This window comes from Oncorhynchus nerka, linkage group LG23, assembly GCF_034236695.1.
Source record: "Oncorhynchus nerka isolate Pitt River linkage group LG23, Oner_Uvic_2.0, whole genome shotgun sequence".
In the NCBI taxonomy this organism is placed as follows: domain Eukaryota; kingdom Metazoa; phylum Chordata; class Actinopteri; order Salmoniformes; family Salmonidae; genus Oncorhynchus; species Oncorhynchus nerka.
Window position 1 is genome coordinate 24,639,712 of NC_088418.1, and position 17,135 is coordinate 24,656,846.

The 17,135-nt window shown below is 43.6% G+C and overlaps 2 protein-coding genes across 2 annotated transcripts; one reads left to right on the top strand and one right to left on the bottom strand.

Moving 5' to 3' along the window:
* Positions 1-89: 89 nt before the first annotated feature.
* Positions 90-11,319, bottom strand: wdr24 (WD repeat domain 24). Its single transcript, XM_029629427.2, has 12 exons — positions 11,264-11,319; positions 10,683-10,784; positions 10,311-10,372; positions 9,635-10,118; positions 8,401-8,578; positions 6,146-6,818; positions 5,910-6,019; positions 5,710-5,825; positions 5,473-5,577; positions 4,800-5,140; positions 4,308-4,492; positions 90-3,968 (listed from the first exon to the last, which is right to left on the bottom strand). The coding sequence occupies exons 4-12, from the start codon at positions 10,113-10,115 to the stop codon at positions 3,800-3,802; spliced, it is 2,358 nt and encodes a 785-aa protein (XP_029485287.1). The 5' UTR covers positions 10,116-10,118; positions 10,311-10,372; positions 10,683-10,784; positions 11,264-11,319; the 3' UTR covers positions 90-3,799.
* Positions 11,320-11,343: 24 nt separating this feature from the next.
* Positions 11,344-13,667, top strand: zgc:112496 (uncharacterized protein LOC541336 homolog). Its single transcript, XM_029629428.2, has 6 exons — positions 11,344-11,443; positions 11,759-11,931; positions 12,149-12,242; positions 12,438-12,597; positions 12,921-13,073; positions 13,313-13,667. Exons 2-6 carry the CDS (start codon positions 11,798-11,800, stop codon positions 13,486-13,488), a joined length of 717 nt encoding a protein of 238 aa, XP_029485288.1. The 5' UTR covers positions 11,344-11,443; positions 11,759-11,797; the 3' UTR covers positions 13,489-13,667.
* The last annotated feature ends 3,468 nt before the right edge of the window (positions 13,668-17,135 follow it).

Here is a 17,135-nt window from a genome sequence, read left to right on the forward strand (position 1 = left end):
ATCTATTCCTTTTCAAATTCTAGTTCTGTAAGCATTATGGCAATATGTCCCATTCAAAAGGTCACTCACTGACTGGTTTATGATACAGCTGAGTTTCAAAATATTTTATTGCCATAGAAAACAGTGCTGGAGATTCCTTATTTGATGAATAAAGGCCACATCACCAAGACCGACATCTTTATCGCTATTTACATACACAAATTATCCATTTAGAAGAGCAAACTGTTCCACCCAGCTGAGCAATACACAATAAAAAAATGTTTAACATTTCAGCAAATATACAGTACTAGTCAAACGTTTGGGCACGTCTACAAATTCAATACTTTTTCTTTATTTTTACTTGTCAACTTTGTAGAATAGTGAAGACATCAACACTATGAAATAACATGGAATCATGTAACCCCAAAAAGTGTTAAAACAAATATTTTAGATTTTTCAAAGTAGCTAGCCTTGACAGCTTTGCACACTCTTGGCATTCTCTCAACCAGCTTCATAAGGGAGTCACCTGGAATGCATTTCAATTAACAGGTGTGCCTTAAGTTGATTTGTGGAATTTCTTTCCTTTGTGTTTGAGCCTATCAGTTGGGTTATGACAAGTTAGGGGTGGTATGCAGAAGATACAGACCAAGAACAGCTCAAATAAGCAAAGAGAAACGACAGTCCATAATTACTTTAAGACATGGTCTGTCAATCTGGAAAATTTCAAGAACGTTGGATGTTTTTTCAAGTGCATTCGTAAAAACCAAGAGTTATGATAAAACTGGCTCTCATCAGGACTGCCACAGGAAAGGAAGACCCAGAGAAATGTGAAATTAACTGCATCTCAGCACCTCACAGAGTTCAAGTAACATACACATATCAACTGTTCAGAGGAGACTGTGTGAATCAGGCCTTCATGGTCAATTTGCTGCAAAGAAACCACTATAAGGACACCAATAATAAGAGACTTGCTTGGGCCAAGACACACGAGCAATGGACATTAGACCGGTGGAAATCTGTCCTTTGGTCTGATGAGTCAAAATTTGAAACTTTGGGTTCCAACCGCCGTGTCTTTGTGAGACGCAGAGTAGGTCAACAGATCTCCGCATAGGTGGTTCTCACAGTGAAGCATGGAGGAGGTGTGATGGTGCTTTGCTGTAGACACTGATTTATTTTGAATTCAATGCACACTTAACCAGCATGGCTACCACAGCATTCTACAGCGATATGCCATCCCATCTGGTTTGCGCTTAGTGGTACTATCATTTGTTTTTCAAACAGGACAATGACCCAACACACTTCCTGGCTGTGTAAGGGCTATTTGACCAAGGCGAGTGATGGAATGCTGCATCAGATGACCTGGCCTCCACAACCCCCCGACCTCAACCCAATTGAGATGGTTTGGGAAGAGTTGAACCGCAGAGTGAAGGAAAAGCAGCCAACAAGTGCTCAGCATATGAGGGAACTCTTTAAAAATGGTTGGAAAAGCATTCCAGGTGACTACCTCGTTAAGCTAGTTGAGTGTGCCAAGGGTGGCTACTTTTTAGAATATAAAATATATTTTGATTTGTTTTTGTTACTACATGATTCCATATGTGTTATTTCATAGTTTCGCTGTCTTCACTATTATTTTACAATGTAGAAAATAGTAAAAAATAAAGAAAACCCCTTGAATGAGTACGTGTGTCCAAACTTTTGACTGGTACAGTACAGTGTGTATGTATGTACGTACACACACACATATATACATATATATACATATATACATATATATATATATATACATATATATATATACATATACACACATATATACATATACACATATATATACATATATATACATATATACACACACAGTTGAAGTCTAAAGTTTACATACACTTAGGTTGGAGTCATTAACACTTGTTTTTCAACCACTCCACCAATTTCTTGATAACAAACTATTGTTTTGGCAAGTCGGTTAGGACATCTACTTTGTGCATGACAAGTCATTTTCCCAACAATTGTTTACAGACATATTATTTCACTGTATCACAATTCCAGTGGGTCAGAGGTTTACATACACTGAGTTGACTGTGCCTTTAAACAGCTTGGAAAATTCCAGAAAATGATGTCATGGCTTAGAAGCTTCTGATAGGCTAATTGACATCATTTGAGTCAATTGGAGGTGTACCTGTGGATGTATTTCAAGGCCTACTTTCAAACTCAGTGCCTCCTTGCTTGACATCACGGGAAAATCAAAAGAAAGCAGCCAGAAGACCTCAGAAAAAAATGTGTAGACCTCCACAAGTCTGGTTCATCCCTGGGAGCAATTTCCAAAAGCCTGAAGGTACCAGGTTCATCTGTACAAACAATAGTACGCAAGTATAAACACCAGGGGACCACGCAGCCGTCATACCGCTCAGGAAGGAGACACGTTCTGTCTCCTAGAGATGAACGTACTTTGGTGCGAAAAGTGCAAATCAATCCCAGAACAACAGCAAAGGACTTTGTGAAGATGCTGGAGGAAACAGGTACAAAAGTATCTATATCCACAGTAAAACAAGTTCTATAATCGACATAACCTGAAAGGCCGGTCAGCAAGGAAGAAGCCACTGATCCAAAACCGCCATAAAAAAGCCTGACTGGTTTGCAACCGCACATGGGAACAAAGATCATACTTTTTGGAGAAATGTCCTCTGGTCTGATGAAACAAAAATAGAACTGTTTGGCCATAATGACAATCATTATGTTTGGAGGAAAAAGGGGGATTCTTGCAAGCTGAAGAACACCATCCCAACCGTGAAGCACGGGGGTAGCAGCATCATGTTGTGGGGGTGCTTTGCTGCAGGAGGGACTGGTGCACTTCACAAAATAGATGGCTTCATGAGGAAGGACAATTAGGTGGATATATTGAAGCAACATCTCAAGACATCAGTCACGAAATTAAAGCTTGGTCGCATATGGGTCTTCCAAATGGACAATGACCCCAAACATACTTCCAAAGTTGTGGCAAAATGGCTTAAGAACAAAAAATGGTATTTGAGTGTCAATCACAAAGCCCTAACCTCAATCCCATAGAACATTTGTGCGCAGAACTGAAAAGGCGTGTGCGAGCAAGGAGGACTACAAACCTGACTCAGTTACACCAGCTCTGTCAGGAGGAATGGGCCAAAATTCACCCAACTTATTGTGGGAAGCTTGTGGAAGGCTACCCAAAACGTTTGGCCCAGGTTAAACAATTTAAAGGCAATGCTCCCAAATACTAATTGAGTCTATATAAACTTCTGACCCACTGGGAATGTGATGAAAGAAAAAAGCTGAAATAAATCACTCTCTATACTATTATTCTGAAATGTCACATTCTTAAAATAAAGTGGTAATCCTAACTGATTTAAAACAGGGAAATTGTACTAGGTTTAAATGTCAGGAATTGTGAAAAACTGAGTTTAAATGTATTTGGCTAAGGTGTATGTAAACTTCCAACTTCAACTGTATATATACACACACACATACATTATTGTGTTCACTTAACTTTGAGTTTCTGTCATTGTCAAAGGGAGCACTGAATAGGCCAGCGGGCTCATCTCAAACTTTCAACAGTGCTCCATATGGTAGGTACATGATCCCTCGTTCTCCTCTCCGACTGGTTTAATGAATTGGACTCCAGTTTTACCGGCCTATCTTCCAATACAATCATCTTGCTACCATGGCCACCCCCCTGTGGACCCCAGTCTTTGGAGAGGCCAGCCTGGAGTGTGAGACCCAGGCCAGTGTGAGCCAGGTGAGGTGCTCTCCCTCTCACAGAGAGCTGGCTGGGAGGGGGTGGAGCTGAGGGTCAGGTGTACTCACACAGGTGTCCGCAGCCAGCCGGGCAGTGAGAATTGCTCTTTAACCAGTTCATCACGTGCTCCAGGTGCCCGCCATGACTGCAGCCTTGGCACCACACAAACAGCCCCTTCACCACATGGTGGCACACGGCACAAACACTGGCACACTGGTGGCACCTGGGGAACGGGAAAAGAAGTTGAGTGGCTATATTGCACAATTTTCCAAATGTCCTCTTGCCTGGCTCCTCTCTAAGTTTCTTCCCAGGTTCCTGCCTTTCTAGGGAGTTTTTCCTAGCCACTGTGCTTCTACATCTGCATTGCTTACTGTTTGGGGTTTTAGGTTGGGTTTCTGTGTAGCACTTTGTGACATCTGCTGATGTAAAAAAGGGCTTTATAAATACATTTGATTTGAGAGTATCTAGAAATATGTAATTTGCCATTTAGTTGCACTGTTTCTCATTAGGTTAGTAACGCTTCACTTAACCATTTACTGTGTTAGGTAGGTCAAAGTTATACCGGTCACAGATCCAGCCCCTGTTGCTCATGGGCCGTTTGCAGTTGCTGCAGTTGACGTGCAGCGTGGTGGATGTCTGGTTCAGACAGGTGATGGCGCTGCAAGTGCTCAGCTTGATGACCTCGTTGGACACGTTCCACAGCTCGAAACGCTGCAGCAAGTCAATGTAGGACATGTACCAGTGCTCCTGAAATAGGGTCACCGCTATTATTAGAACATGCAGAAATAAACAAAATATTTGTCCGCTTGGAACACATGCAGATTACCAAGACTCTAACCTCCATCATTATTTAGTCAATCAAGCAGTTATTTGTAAACTAAATCAGCTATGTTAAATCGTTCAGAATTCTCAAGAGCATCCAAATTAATTTTATGCAACACAATCATTGAATTTGTATTCTGGTTCAGGAACCGACCATACATATTCTCAACATTATTCCTATTAGAAAGCTTCAGTTCTTCACCATGACAACTGTTATATCCCTAGCTCTGACCTGAGTGAGGTCGTCGATCTCCTTGCGGATGCGGTCTCCCAGGACGATGAGCACCGAGACCGCCATCTGCACGTCGCCCTGCTCGGCGTAGTGGCTCAGCATCTCTCTGACCACGGGGCAAAAAAAGCGGGAAGGGAGGTGGGGGCTGAACAGCGGCTGCGAGATGGCGATCAGGGAGAGGGACTCTATGGGCGTCAGGCACATGACCTCCGCCTCGTTGCCGCTGGCGTGCGGCGAGTCGGCCTTGTCCTGCTGCAGGTGCTCCGGGACCGAAGGGTTGTCCATGATCTCGTGGCGCAGCGGGAAGGCCTCCTGGGGGAGCGTGTACTCCTGTTCTTCCACTGAAAACACCGGAGAGAGAAGAATAATGCTCAGAAAGTACTAAGCCTAGATCATAGACTAGCTATGAAACATGGCTGTAACCTTCATTGAAATGGCATTTGACATATAAGGTTAGTGGAGGCTATTGGCTACATCAAAGGTCAAATAGGGGGTGCTTATATTTATCCCGTTTCACTGCATGTACAAGTGGGTAACCTGTACGAGTGTGAGGTGTGAAATGGAAATGTTTTTTTTTTTAAATCAATGTATTTCCCCAACTCCCCCTTGGACACCCTCAGAGTCCAAGTCATCAGTGTTGAATGTATACGACCTGTGTTGGGGTCAGACTCACCGGCCTGGATTTCGTGCTCCATAGAGTAGAGGTCATCGTCATCCAGCTCAGCGTCACCAAACATGTACTCCGCCTGTCCCTCACTCCCCTCGGTCTCCTCATTCTCTGCAGTGGGACAAATCTCTGTATTGTTTACTCATCTATTGCATCCATCATAGTAAAATGTGGTTCACAAAAACAACCTATATGTTGATTAATTTCTTCGGTCAAGTGAATGTTTTTAGAGTTTACTCTCACCGTCGTTGTTGCTGTTGATGAGCGAGTTCCCAGGCTCCAGGTGAATGTTGTCCTGTCTGCTCTCTCCTTTACTACGGTCCAGCCTGCTCTCCGTCCCCATCTCCTTCATACTGAAACTTGGGCGGACACAAAAACAGGATTTTAGTTTGTCCACACTATTTTTCAGCTTATGCGTTTTATGTAAAGCCTGTGGTCAGTACCTGTTCATTAAAGGAAGGTTGCCCAGTTTGCTGATATTATTTGGACCAGGTGTCGAGAGGTTCGCTGGATCTGAGAACATGAGCCGAAGCATCGTCCATGTAGTAGAAACCTTCAAATGGGGAAATATGAAATAGGTTTGTTAGTGATCCTTAAAACTCTACTTAGTTCCACAACAATGTTTAATTGGATATGTGTAAATGAATGCAGCTCATCTCTGAGGGGAAGACTGACCAACCTGAGGTCTGTTGAGCTCCTTGGCCACCTTGGCATTGTGGTCGCACAGCTCGGCGAAGGGTTTGCCGCCGAGGAGGTAGAGGCGCGCCGTCTTGACAAACCAGTCCATGCGCCTGCTCTCCAGAGACGACTCGAACACGCTGAGGGCGCTGGACACATGGGCAAACTGCTCCGTCAGATCGGGCTTCTTGAAGAAGAAGATTGGGTAGCGGCGGTCGCCACCCGGGTAGGGTTTCCTGTTGGAGTCGCCACTGATGAGGCTCTCCTTGGCGGCGAAGGCAAGGTCGCCAAACAGGCCGAAGCACAGCCCCTCGGGGTTGGCCCTGTCCACGGGCCGGCTGGCGTCCTTGAACATGTGCTGGTAGAGTGTGCTGTCCTTGGAGCCTGACAGCAGGAAGTAGGGGTCATGCTGGTGGCGCCACACGATGCCCGTGGTCACGTCCTTGTGCTCCTCGAAGGTGGCAAAGGGGATGAAGGGCCGTCGGACGTCCCACACGTAGATGTTGTGGTCCACCATCATGGAGCAGGTGGCCAGGTGCCACTTCCTCTCAGGACGCCACTTGACCCGTGCCACCGAGGCAATGGTCTGGACGCAGTAGATCTCTTTGGCCCGGTTGGTGGTCATGTCCCACACCTTCACCATCTTGTCCCGGCCACCAGTGGCCAGCCAACCCCTGCAGACAGAGGTCAATACATTAGCAAAGTGGCTGTTGATTAGAGGTCAACCGATTAATCGGAATGGCCGATTTCAAGTTTTCATAACAATTGGTATTTTTGGACACCGAATGTGGCCGTTTTTGTTGTTGTTTTTTTACACCTTTATTTAACTAGGCAAGTCAGTTAAGAACACATTCTTATTTTCAATGACGGCCTAGGAACGGTGGGTTAACTGTCTTGTTCAGGGGCAGAACGACAGATTTTTACCTTGTCAGCTCGGGGATTTGTTTTTGCAAATTTCCGGTTACTAGTCCAACGCTCTAACCAACCTGCCTTACATTGCACTCCAAGAGGAGCCTGCATGGCAGGCTGACTACCTGTTACGCGAGGGCAGCAAGAAGCCAAGGTAGGTTGCTAGCTAGCATTAAACTTATCTTATAAAATACAATCAATCTTAACATAATCACTAGTTAACTACACATGGTTGATGATATTACTAGTTTATCTAGCGTGTCGATGCGGTGCCTGTTAATTTATCATCGAATCACAGCCTACTTCGCCAAACGGGTGATGATTTAACAAGCGCATTCGCAAAAAGAGCACTGGCGTTGCACCAATGTACCCAACCATAATCATCAATGCCTTTCTTTAAAATCAATACACAAGTATATATTTTTAAACCTGCATATTTAGTTAATATTGCCTGCTAACATGAATTTCTTATAACTAGGGAAATTGTGTCACTTCTCTTGCGTTCCGTGCAAGCAGTCAGGGTATATGCAGCAGGTCGGGCCGCCTGGCTCGTTGCGAACTGTGTGAAGTCCATTTATTCCTAACAAAGACCGTCATTAATTTGCCAGAATTGTACATAATTATGACATAACATTGAAGGTTGTACAATGTAACAACAATATTTAGACTTAGGGATGCCACCATGTGTTCCTGGTTCGAGCCCAGGTAGGGGCGAGGAGAGGGACGGAAGCTATACTGTTACACTGGCAATACTAAAGTGCCTATAAGAACATCCAATAGTCAAAGGTATATGAAATACAAATGGTATAAAGAAATAGTCCTATAATAACTACAACCTAAAACTTCTTACCTGAGAATATTGAAGACTCGTGTTAAGAAGAACCACCAGCTTTCATATGTTCTCATGTTCTGAGCAAGGAACGTTAGCTTTTTTTACATGGCACATATTGCACTTTTGCTTTCTTCTCCAACACTTTGTTTTTGCATTATTTAAACCAAATTGAACATGTTTCATTATTTATCTGAGGCTAAATTGATTTTATTGATATATTATATTAAGTTAAAATAAGTGTTCATTCAGTATTGTTGTAATTGTCATTATTATAAATAAATTAAATAAAAATAGGCTGATTAATCGGTATCAGCTTTTTTTGGTCCTCCAATAATCGGTATCGGTGTTGAAAAATCATAATCGGTCAACCTCTACTGTTGATTCAGGTGAATCAACAGCCACACTGTAAGCAAGAATGATTATTGTATCTAAAGAAAATGCACTTTAGATGAATGGTCAACCAATGCAAACATCAATGCATTTTCAACATGTCTTTCTCTAAAGCCTCTCCCTACCTGTCATCGGGGTGCCAGTCACAGCAGAACACAGGGCCGGTGTGGGCTGTGAACATCCTCTCATACCGGTCAGGCCTCCGGATGTCCCACAGCTGGACATTACCGTTCTCAAAGGAAGCAGCAAAAGTAAAGTAATCCTTCATGCTGAACTGAACATCTCTAACACTCTCCGACTGACCTGAAAAAAATAACATTGATAAACAGGAATGTTCTCAGGCCAGGTACATTACCATGTCGTGCGACTATGTTGTTTATTTAGTAACTAATACGATGCTGTTTGTTTTGTATCCCAGAGGCATTCCTGGACATGAGCAGGGCCTGGTTTCCCAAAAGCATCTCAAGGTTAAGTTCATGATTAGAACCTTCGTAGGAGCATCGTTAAATCACCCAGCTGTTTCCCAAACCATCGTTTCCCAAAACAAGTCGCACTTCAAAAACTATTGTTATTTACCAACTGCCACAGACCACTCATAGAACAGCATCGTTAGATGCTTTTTTTGCCCTTCTGCGTCACTTTATACACAGAAGATCTCTGCTCAACATAGAATCAAGTTGTTTATCTGTCTCTCTGTGACTGCCGATAACTTCGGAAAGAAGTTGACTATAAATACAAAGTTGCCAATGTCTTTGCAAGTGACGGAGAAAAAGATGTTCTAAATGGAAACTGAGAACTGCATTCCTACATAGGCATATACATTTAAATCATATGGGAATCAATTTCATGTTCAGTCAATTGAGTTCTATTCGATGCTACACTGTCTGTAATTTTGCCTCAATATATTTAATGTGTAACAACATGTGCGTAATGATGTGCCAAATTAAAATAGGAAATTTAGTGCATTATAGGGTAAGCATTAGAATAAGCCACCTCAATATTTTGCAGCCGTAAGGTGATAACTCTAGGAGCTGATCTGTCGTCAGTATTGTGGAATAATTATTATGTTAAGGTAAGATTTGAATGGAGAAAGCGGATCAAAGAGCAGTGCTGCCTTTCTTCCTATCAGTATTGATACATGCTCCAACAACGCACTCAGCGAACGTTTTTTCTGCGTGGTGTTTTGGGAAGCGCATGTTACATCTTCGGCCGTTGTAAGAATGATGCATCGTTAAAACACTTGTAAGCCTAAAATGCATCGCTATCGGGAAACCAGGCAGGTATTTCTACACTCCACTCAAGGTGTTACTCCTGGGTTCAACCTCAAAAAGTGCAAGAACTATCCACAGACACACATACCTGAGAAGGTGCTAACGGACTCCTTCTTGCGCAGGTCGAAGCACTTCATGTAGCCGTCCTGGGAGCCACTGAGCAGCATGTAGACTTCGGTGGGGTGGAAGCACACCTTGTTGACCGTGCGCTTGTGCTCGGTGAACAGCTGGTCCTGCTTGTTGCGCGACGGCTTGCCCAGGTTCCAGGTGACTACCGCCCCGTTGGTGGCAGCCGTGGCCAGCAGGTTCTCCTCCATCTGGTGCCACATGACGTCGGCACAGCTGAAGTTGAGCGAGGGCTTGCGGCCCACTCGCAGGTTGAGCTTCTCCACAAACTGCTCCTCCTCCAGGCCGTAGATCTTGAAGATATTGCGGCCGGCCACCACCACCTGTGTGGCATCGCGGCACACACTGATGGCGTTGGCGGGCGCGTCCAGGTGGCAGAACATGGTGCGTCCGCTGATGGGACTGCCGCCCAGGGCTGTGGTTACCCGCGACATCTTCTCCATGGCCTGGTGGGGGACAAAGAAGGGTGGTTGGGGAAATTATATTGGGAAATTCCAAAAGAATGCCCATAGTTTCGCCAGAAGATGGCACTGCTACTATGAAGAGAGCTCAGTTTGGTACTTGAGCTGTGCTGCTGGCAGTGGTCTGTCACATATTTATAAGACCCTGTAATCTCTCATTCATTTCAATGGACTTACTCCAAACAGCAGCAGCGATCCTCTCTGCCTCTAGAGAAACACAGAGGCCTCCTCATACAGTCCTGTCAGAGGTCACCAGAGAAAAAAGTGTCATTATCCTCCACTTCAACAATCATCCACACGTATATGTTAATCTTAATCCAACCAACCAGCCACAACCTGATAGTACCTAGGCCTAACCAGTATCTACTTAGACAAAGTCCCTTCCTGTTCAGGTGCTGAGGTCCAAGATGGAGCAAAAACCCTGACTGTCATTGCAACTCTTCAAAATCAAATGATCTTTAAAGAGTAGCTACACTGATACGTCACTGAGGCTGAGACAATTACTGCAACCAGATTAAACATTCACAAGTTACAACAAACAGTACTTACCTACAACCCAATAGTCTTTTATAACATGGCTCAAGAGAATATTCACCCCACTTTGCCCGAAGTGCATGGCGGACTGCTTAATGCTCCCAGCTCTCCAGATTCCTGCAGATTAGAACAGAGGGGCACATAAAACTAAAATGACCATTCATTGCTGAAAACAATGTAACCACTGAGCTTTGCAATGTTTGGGGAAGTTTACGACCTGCCATTTGAAATGTTTATAAATATTAGCTAGGATCTGGCTAGGATAGCTAACGTACCTAGCTATATTAATTGTGTCGTTCACGTTCTCGATATGACCTCACAACAAGACTGAGACACAGCCAATGAATGCATTTCAATAAGGAACATTTGTCTTCTAATTTGCAAGCAGACATCACCTGGGAGCTGACTATAAAGCTTGCTAGCTAACGTTAACTTGCTAAAGTACTTAACGTTAGTTGCAACATAGCAGTCGGATGACATGATGCTAATTATTTTACTAGCAGGTTCAAAATATTAGTTGACGAGAAAGGTACTGTTATTTCCCAATATAAATGTTTTCAGTGCACAACAATTGGCGCTAATTTTGGAGGACTGACCTTGCTTTTGAAAAAAAAAATGTTGTTCACTGCACTGGAGAACCGGAAGTTGTAACTGTTATTACCATGAATCTAGCGAAAACAAGCATAACAAAACGGAAGTACATGTTCTGAAAGGAATTCATTCATCCTTCATACTTTGTTTTGTAACATTTTATTACTGTTCTATACACGTGGATGGTAAGTGTTTTTCTACCTTTTATTATTCTGACATCATGACTTTGAAGTCGCAGCTGAATGCATGTTTCTTGTTCTTCCCATACAGTTTCAGTTCATGCACCTATATCTATTGAATAGGCTATTTTGGGCCAGAATGAATATCAAAACAGAGAGTAGGCCTATTGAACTGTGAACTGAGAATGAGGCTTGTTCTGTTCTCCAATGTATATAAAGGTTTAGATAGCAGCTGCCATCTGCAGTGTGTCAGGGGAAAAGGCCCTCCTCCCTCAGGAGTTTTGAGGAATAACAACATTCCCCTGTGTAATGTCCACTCAGGTCTGAGATGGTTTTGGCCCATTAACCCTTTATAAAGCAATGAGTGGAGCACTATTCACCTGCGAAGACCCAGCTGTCTGGAGAAAGTTATATGGGAAATACTGGGAGGTAGTGGAGGCCAAGTCCCTTGGGAAGGGCAAGAAGTCTGGAAAACTGCTTCCCTTGGATAAATGGTAAGTGTGGCACATATATGATCCCATTACCAGGTATCAATGAAGAGCAGACTATCATCACAACTACAGTCAGTCTGTCACATTAATTAACATAAACACACATAGATTTGAGCTTTCAATTTACCAGGACGGGGAATCCTTCAATGACATTTATGCATGCCTTTTGATTGATGTAAGTAAACATGGGATATTTAGTCTGAGCCTCGTCTCTGGCCAGGTATCAAGAGGAGCTGCCTGTAGCCATCGCTGGGCGTGCTTATAAATACGTCACCCAACCAGAGCTGGTGAAACTGATGGAGTGGAAGCTCACTGTAAGTAGTGCAGATAGATGCATAGCTTTATTGACTAAGTAGTAAGTGAATGTTTCTGATATTCCAGGTAATAATTTGAAATTAAAATAAAATAAAAAATTCTAGTAACTATACTTTCCTTACTGTCCATGACCAAAGAAATCTCTTTAAACTCCCTGCTCCCTGACTGGTTGTGAAATGTCTTGTCACCTGCAGAGGGGGAAGTTCCGTCCGCGGCTGCAGCAGCTCGTGGCCTCGAACAGTGATGAGATGGTGGAGAAGTGCTCTAGAAAGGCCTTCAGTCTCCTCCCTGACGTCCAGGCAGCCATCACAGAACTCAGCTCTCTCAAAGCCCTGGGCCCAGCCACCGCCTCAGGTTAGCAGAACCCAGGGGCCGTCTGTCTGGTTCGCAGAATGAGAAAACACTTTTTAGGCAATTTTTAAGACTGACAAGACCGAGAAGGCTGACATGTTTTCTTCCTTTCAAGAGTAGAAAAAAAGTAACCTAGACAATGTTGGTTCAGTCACCTTAATGGGAAAAAATTATTTAGGCATATCAATCTCATATACAAAGCTCACAATGCAGGACGGAGGTTCCCAACACTCTGTTAAAGCATAGTTAATATTCAGGAAACTACAGCGATCTGGTAAGGGGCACAGTTTAACTTGGACTATCTTTGACTGGCCTTTGTGTTCCAGCTGTATTGGCAGCAGGAGCTCCCGAGCAGGCTGCATTCATGGCCGACGAGGCCGTTGGAAGTATCCCTGGACTGGGGCCCATCCAGTACACACCCAGGCACTATGCTCTCTACCTGAACAAGATGGCTACACACACACAAACACTTAACAAAGGTGAAATAGCAAGTGTGTGTGTGTGTGTGTGTGTGTGTGATGCACATTTGTGGATACATATTTAGTGGGTCCAAATATTATCTATCTGCAACATTGTAGTTTTGCTCCATGTGCATTAGGCTTCCTCCTGGTGTGTGTGTGTAAGAGACAGAAAGGGGGGAAACTATACCCGGGATGTGGTAACCCCATGCCGTAATCTATGCTGACGTTGTTTGTTGACCCGCCTCCATCTTCCTCAGTGGACAGCGAGCGGGACTGGACCCCCCATAGGGTGGAGCTGTGTTTGTGGGCATGGGCGGTAGCCAATCAGCTGCAGCTCCCCCTGCTGAAGGATGTGAATCTAGAGAACAGCCTTCCCAATAAGTCAGACCCGGAGACCAATGACAGGCCAGCTAAGAGACAGAGGACCAAGTAAACTTTTTTTCTTCAGAAAACTACCTTGTAAAGCCTTTAATTTAACAATAGAGAATATGACTGGGATGAAAGAATGTCAGGCTACCTCAACATTATTGCAGTAGTGTTTTGTCTTTACGGTATGTCTAGTTTTACAGTGTAACGTGCAAATAAACTTCAAAATTAAATCTTTAAACAGTATTTAGTTAGCATCTGGTGCTTGGTTAACTCACCCCATGTACCCACAATGTGTAGTGCCACTTGATGATACTTTTGTATATATAGTGTATGTGGACACCCCTTAAAAAAAAAAAAAAAATTACTAGGCAAGTCAGTTAAGAAAAAAATCTTATTTTCAATGACGGCCTAGGAACAGTGGGTTAACTGCCTGTTCAGGGGCAGAACGACAGATTTGTACCTTGTCAGCTCGGGGATTTGAACTTGCAACCTTCCGGTTACTAGTCCAACGCTCTAACCACTAGGCTACCCTGCCGCCCCAAATTAGTGGATTTGGCTATTTCAGCCACACAACCGTTGCTGACAGGTGTATAAAATCAAGCACACAGCCACGCAATCTCCATAGACAAACATTGGCAGTAGAATGGCCTTACTGAAGAGCTCAGTGACATTCAACGTGGCACTGTCAAATGATGTCACCTTTCCAACAAGTTAGCTTGTCAAATTTCTGCCCTGCTAGAGCTGCCCTGATCAACTGTAAGTGCTGTTATTGTGAAGTGGACACGTTTAGGAGCAACAATGGCTCAGCCACGAAGTGGTAGGCCACACGAGCTCAGCGTGTAGGCCCAACACTCACTACTGAGTTCCAAACGGCCTCTGGAAGCAACGTCCGCACAATAACTGTTAGTTGGAAGCTTCATGAAATGGGTTTCCATGGCTGAGCAGCCACACACAAGCCTAACGTCGGCAATGCCAAACATCGGCTGGTGTGGTGTAAAGCTCGCCGCCATTGGACTCTGGAGCAGTGGAAATGTTTCTCTGGAGTGATGAATCATGCTTCACCATCTGGTAGTTCGACGGACAAATCTGGGTTTGGTGGATGCCAGGAGAACGCTACCTGCCCCAATGCATAGTGCCAACTGTAAAGTTTTGTGGAGGAGGAATATTGGTCTGGGGCTGTTTTACATGGATCGGGCTAGGTCCCTTAGTTCCACTGAAGGGAAATTTTAACGCTACAGCATACAATGAAATTCTAGACGATTCTGTGCTTCCAACTTTGTGGCAACAGTTTGGGGAAGGCCCTTTCCTGTTTCAGCATGAAAATGCCCCCGTGCACAAAGTGAGGTCCATATAGAAATGGTTTGTTGAGATCGGTGTGGAAGATCTTGACCGGCCTCCACAGGGCCCAGACCACAACCCCACCTTTGGGATGAATTGGAAAGCTGACTGCGAGCCAGGCCTAATCACCTAAAATCAGTCCCCAACCTCACTAATGTTCGTGGCTAAAGGGAAGCAAGTCCCCGGAGCAATGTTCCAACATCTAGTGGAAAGCCTTCCCAGAAGAGTGGAGGCTGCTATTACAGCAAAGGGGGGGCCAACTCCATATTAATGCCCATGATTTTGGAATGAGATATTCGACGAGCAGGTGTCCACATACTTTTGATAATGTAGTGTATGTACAAGGTGGCTCGTATAATAAATATAGCGGTGGGATGATGAGACATTTCCACAGTATTGTTCTTTATTCGTATTGTTCCTAAATTAAAGCAAATACAATGAACAGTACAAAATAAAACCAAAATATATACAATAGAAAATGGTTCAGTTCAGAACATTTAAAAAGTACAATACATCATGAAATAATTAATGAGGACTTTAATATAAACTATCCATATTTACATTAAATTTAGTTTTCATTTGTTTCTTGGTGACCCAGAGAAAAATAGCCTCTTTGTTAATTTTTTACAATTATTTTTTTGTAAAGCTGTATTGGTACAACCTCTGGTCTGGATTTGGAAACTTAACTGCTGAAGCTTGGCACCATTTTATCAATGAAAGATAACAGCCAGTGAAAACTACCACAGCAGCACACATGACCTTAAACCAAACTGCCTCAATTATCCATAATATTGTACCATATTCTGCATTCAAAACCTCCATATACTGGTATTATAATGGTCTAGAGATGGATGAAAACAACTTGGATAACTGTTGATAGTTGTATGTTGGTCAAATCATGTGTGGATTCCACTGATATCAAGTTTCTTTGTATTAGAAGGATACTGAGAAAGTAATGTGCTGGTTTGCTTGCTTCGATTCTTATTGAAAATAAGTTTATCTGGCTAATGAGCTACAGTAGCTTGCCTCATACAGTACTGCATTACAGTACCCCATGTTCAAGTAGTACACTGCTGACACATACTAGGAGAAGGCTTGGTCACAAGCATCAGGTTAAAGCAGATACTGCATATTGATATCATTAAGGTTGGTTGATCTACATATCCTTAAAATATAAAGATCAGATCAGTGATACAGTGCAGTGATCCTCCTAACCGGATGCCTTTAATCACACACAAACGCAACAGCCAAGTTTAGGGTGTAGATGCATTGGATGTAACGAGGCATTATCCGTAAGAGCACAACGGATTGTGGTAAGAAGGTAATACCTATGAGAGCATCAAATAAAGAGCAAAATGGCACTATAACATATTGGCACAATGACATGTTCAGTTTATCACGTTACAACAAGTGCAAAAAAAAAAAAAAGCTCACCTATGACAAAACACATGGGGTCTGGAATATCTAATAACAGTATAAATCTCAAGTATGCTTGCTACAAAAGTTGTTGCATTTAGACACGGACAAGCAGAGAAGGAATGAACAGGGAAAGTTGTTCGAGAACGGCTCCATAGAATGATGTCAACTAAGGGGTTTGACGCATCCAAGGAAAATGGAGGGCACGTGGCAAGATGGTACGTTGGTTCCACTCTCTTTTAACGGTGACGTCCTTTAATTGGGATGTGGTTCAACAACAATACTACCTTCAAGGTGATAGGCTATTCATGGACACTGACAAATATATGAGGGGGGGTCATCACACCGGCCACTAAAAAGGTGGTGGTGGTGTTCTAATAAAATGGATCACATGATACTGTATGATTGGCTGGCTGCCCCTATTCTACTCATGCTATTCTTCACCAGGCCCACCTATGTAGATGAAAACAAAAGACAGCAATCAAATCAACATCATGCGGCCTGTCACATTTACTGAAAGAAGAAGAGATTTTACACTGGTGGAGCCCCAGGTTCTGTTAGAACTGAGCCCTGCGTAACAGCCATACATCACGTCCGACGCCCGAGGCGTTGTGATGGGCACACGACAAGATATGAAGGCACACACAGCTGCTTTACGAACCCAGTGGTGTTTTATGAGTTGTGCCGCCTCCATTCCTCTTTCTCTATTCTCCCTGCATCGCTCACAGTCACACTTTGGCACACGGCAAAGTTGTCACATATCAGCCTGTAGATGACACTTGCTCCTTCATTACGGTGTTAATGCCTCTCCCCCCAGATCCTCGGCTGTCTGGATGAAGCAGACAGCTTCATAGCCAAAAGGAGAGTGAGATTGGATGGGCTTTTGTAGAAGATGTGTTGTTAGTGCTGCTGTCTTTGGAGGCGGCCTAGGGCCAGGTAATTTGGCTTACAGATGGA

Coding starts and splice junctions, on each gene's coding strand:
- wdr24 (XM_029629427.2), bottom strand. CDS start 10,115: ATGGAGAAGATGTCGCGGGTAACCACAGCCCTGGGCGGCAGTCCCATC. Junction 6,819..8,400: donor GACTGGCACCCCGATGACAG/GTAGGGAGAGGC, acceptor CTCTGTCTGCAG/GGGTTGGCTGGCCACTGGTG. Junction 6,020..6,145: donor AGGAGCTCAACAGACCTCAG/GTTGGTCAGTCT, acceptor CCCCATTTGAAG/GTTTCTACTACATGGACGAT.
- zgc:112496 (XM_029629428.2), top strand. CDS start 11,798: ATGAGTGGAGCACTATTCACCTGCGAAGACCCAGCTGTCTGGAGAAAG. Junction 12,598..12,920: donor GGGCCCAGCCACCGCCTCAG/GTTAGCAGAACC, acceptor TTTGTGTTCCAG/CTGTATTGGCAGCAGGAGCT. Junction 13,074..13,312: donor CACACAAACACTTAACAAAG/GTGAAATAGCAA, acceptor CATCTTCCTCAG/TGGACAGCGAGCGGGACTGG.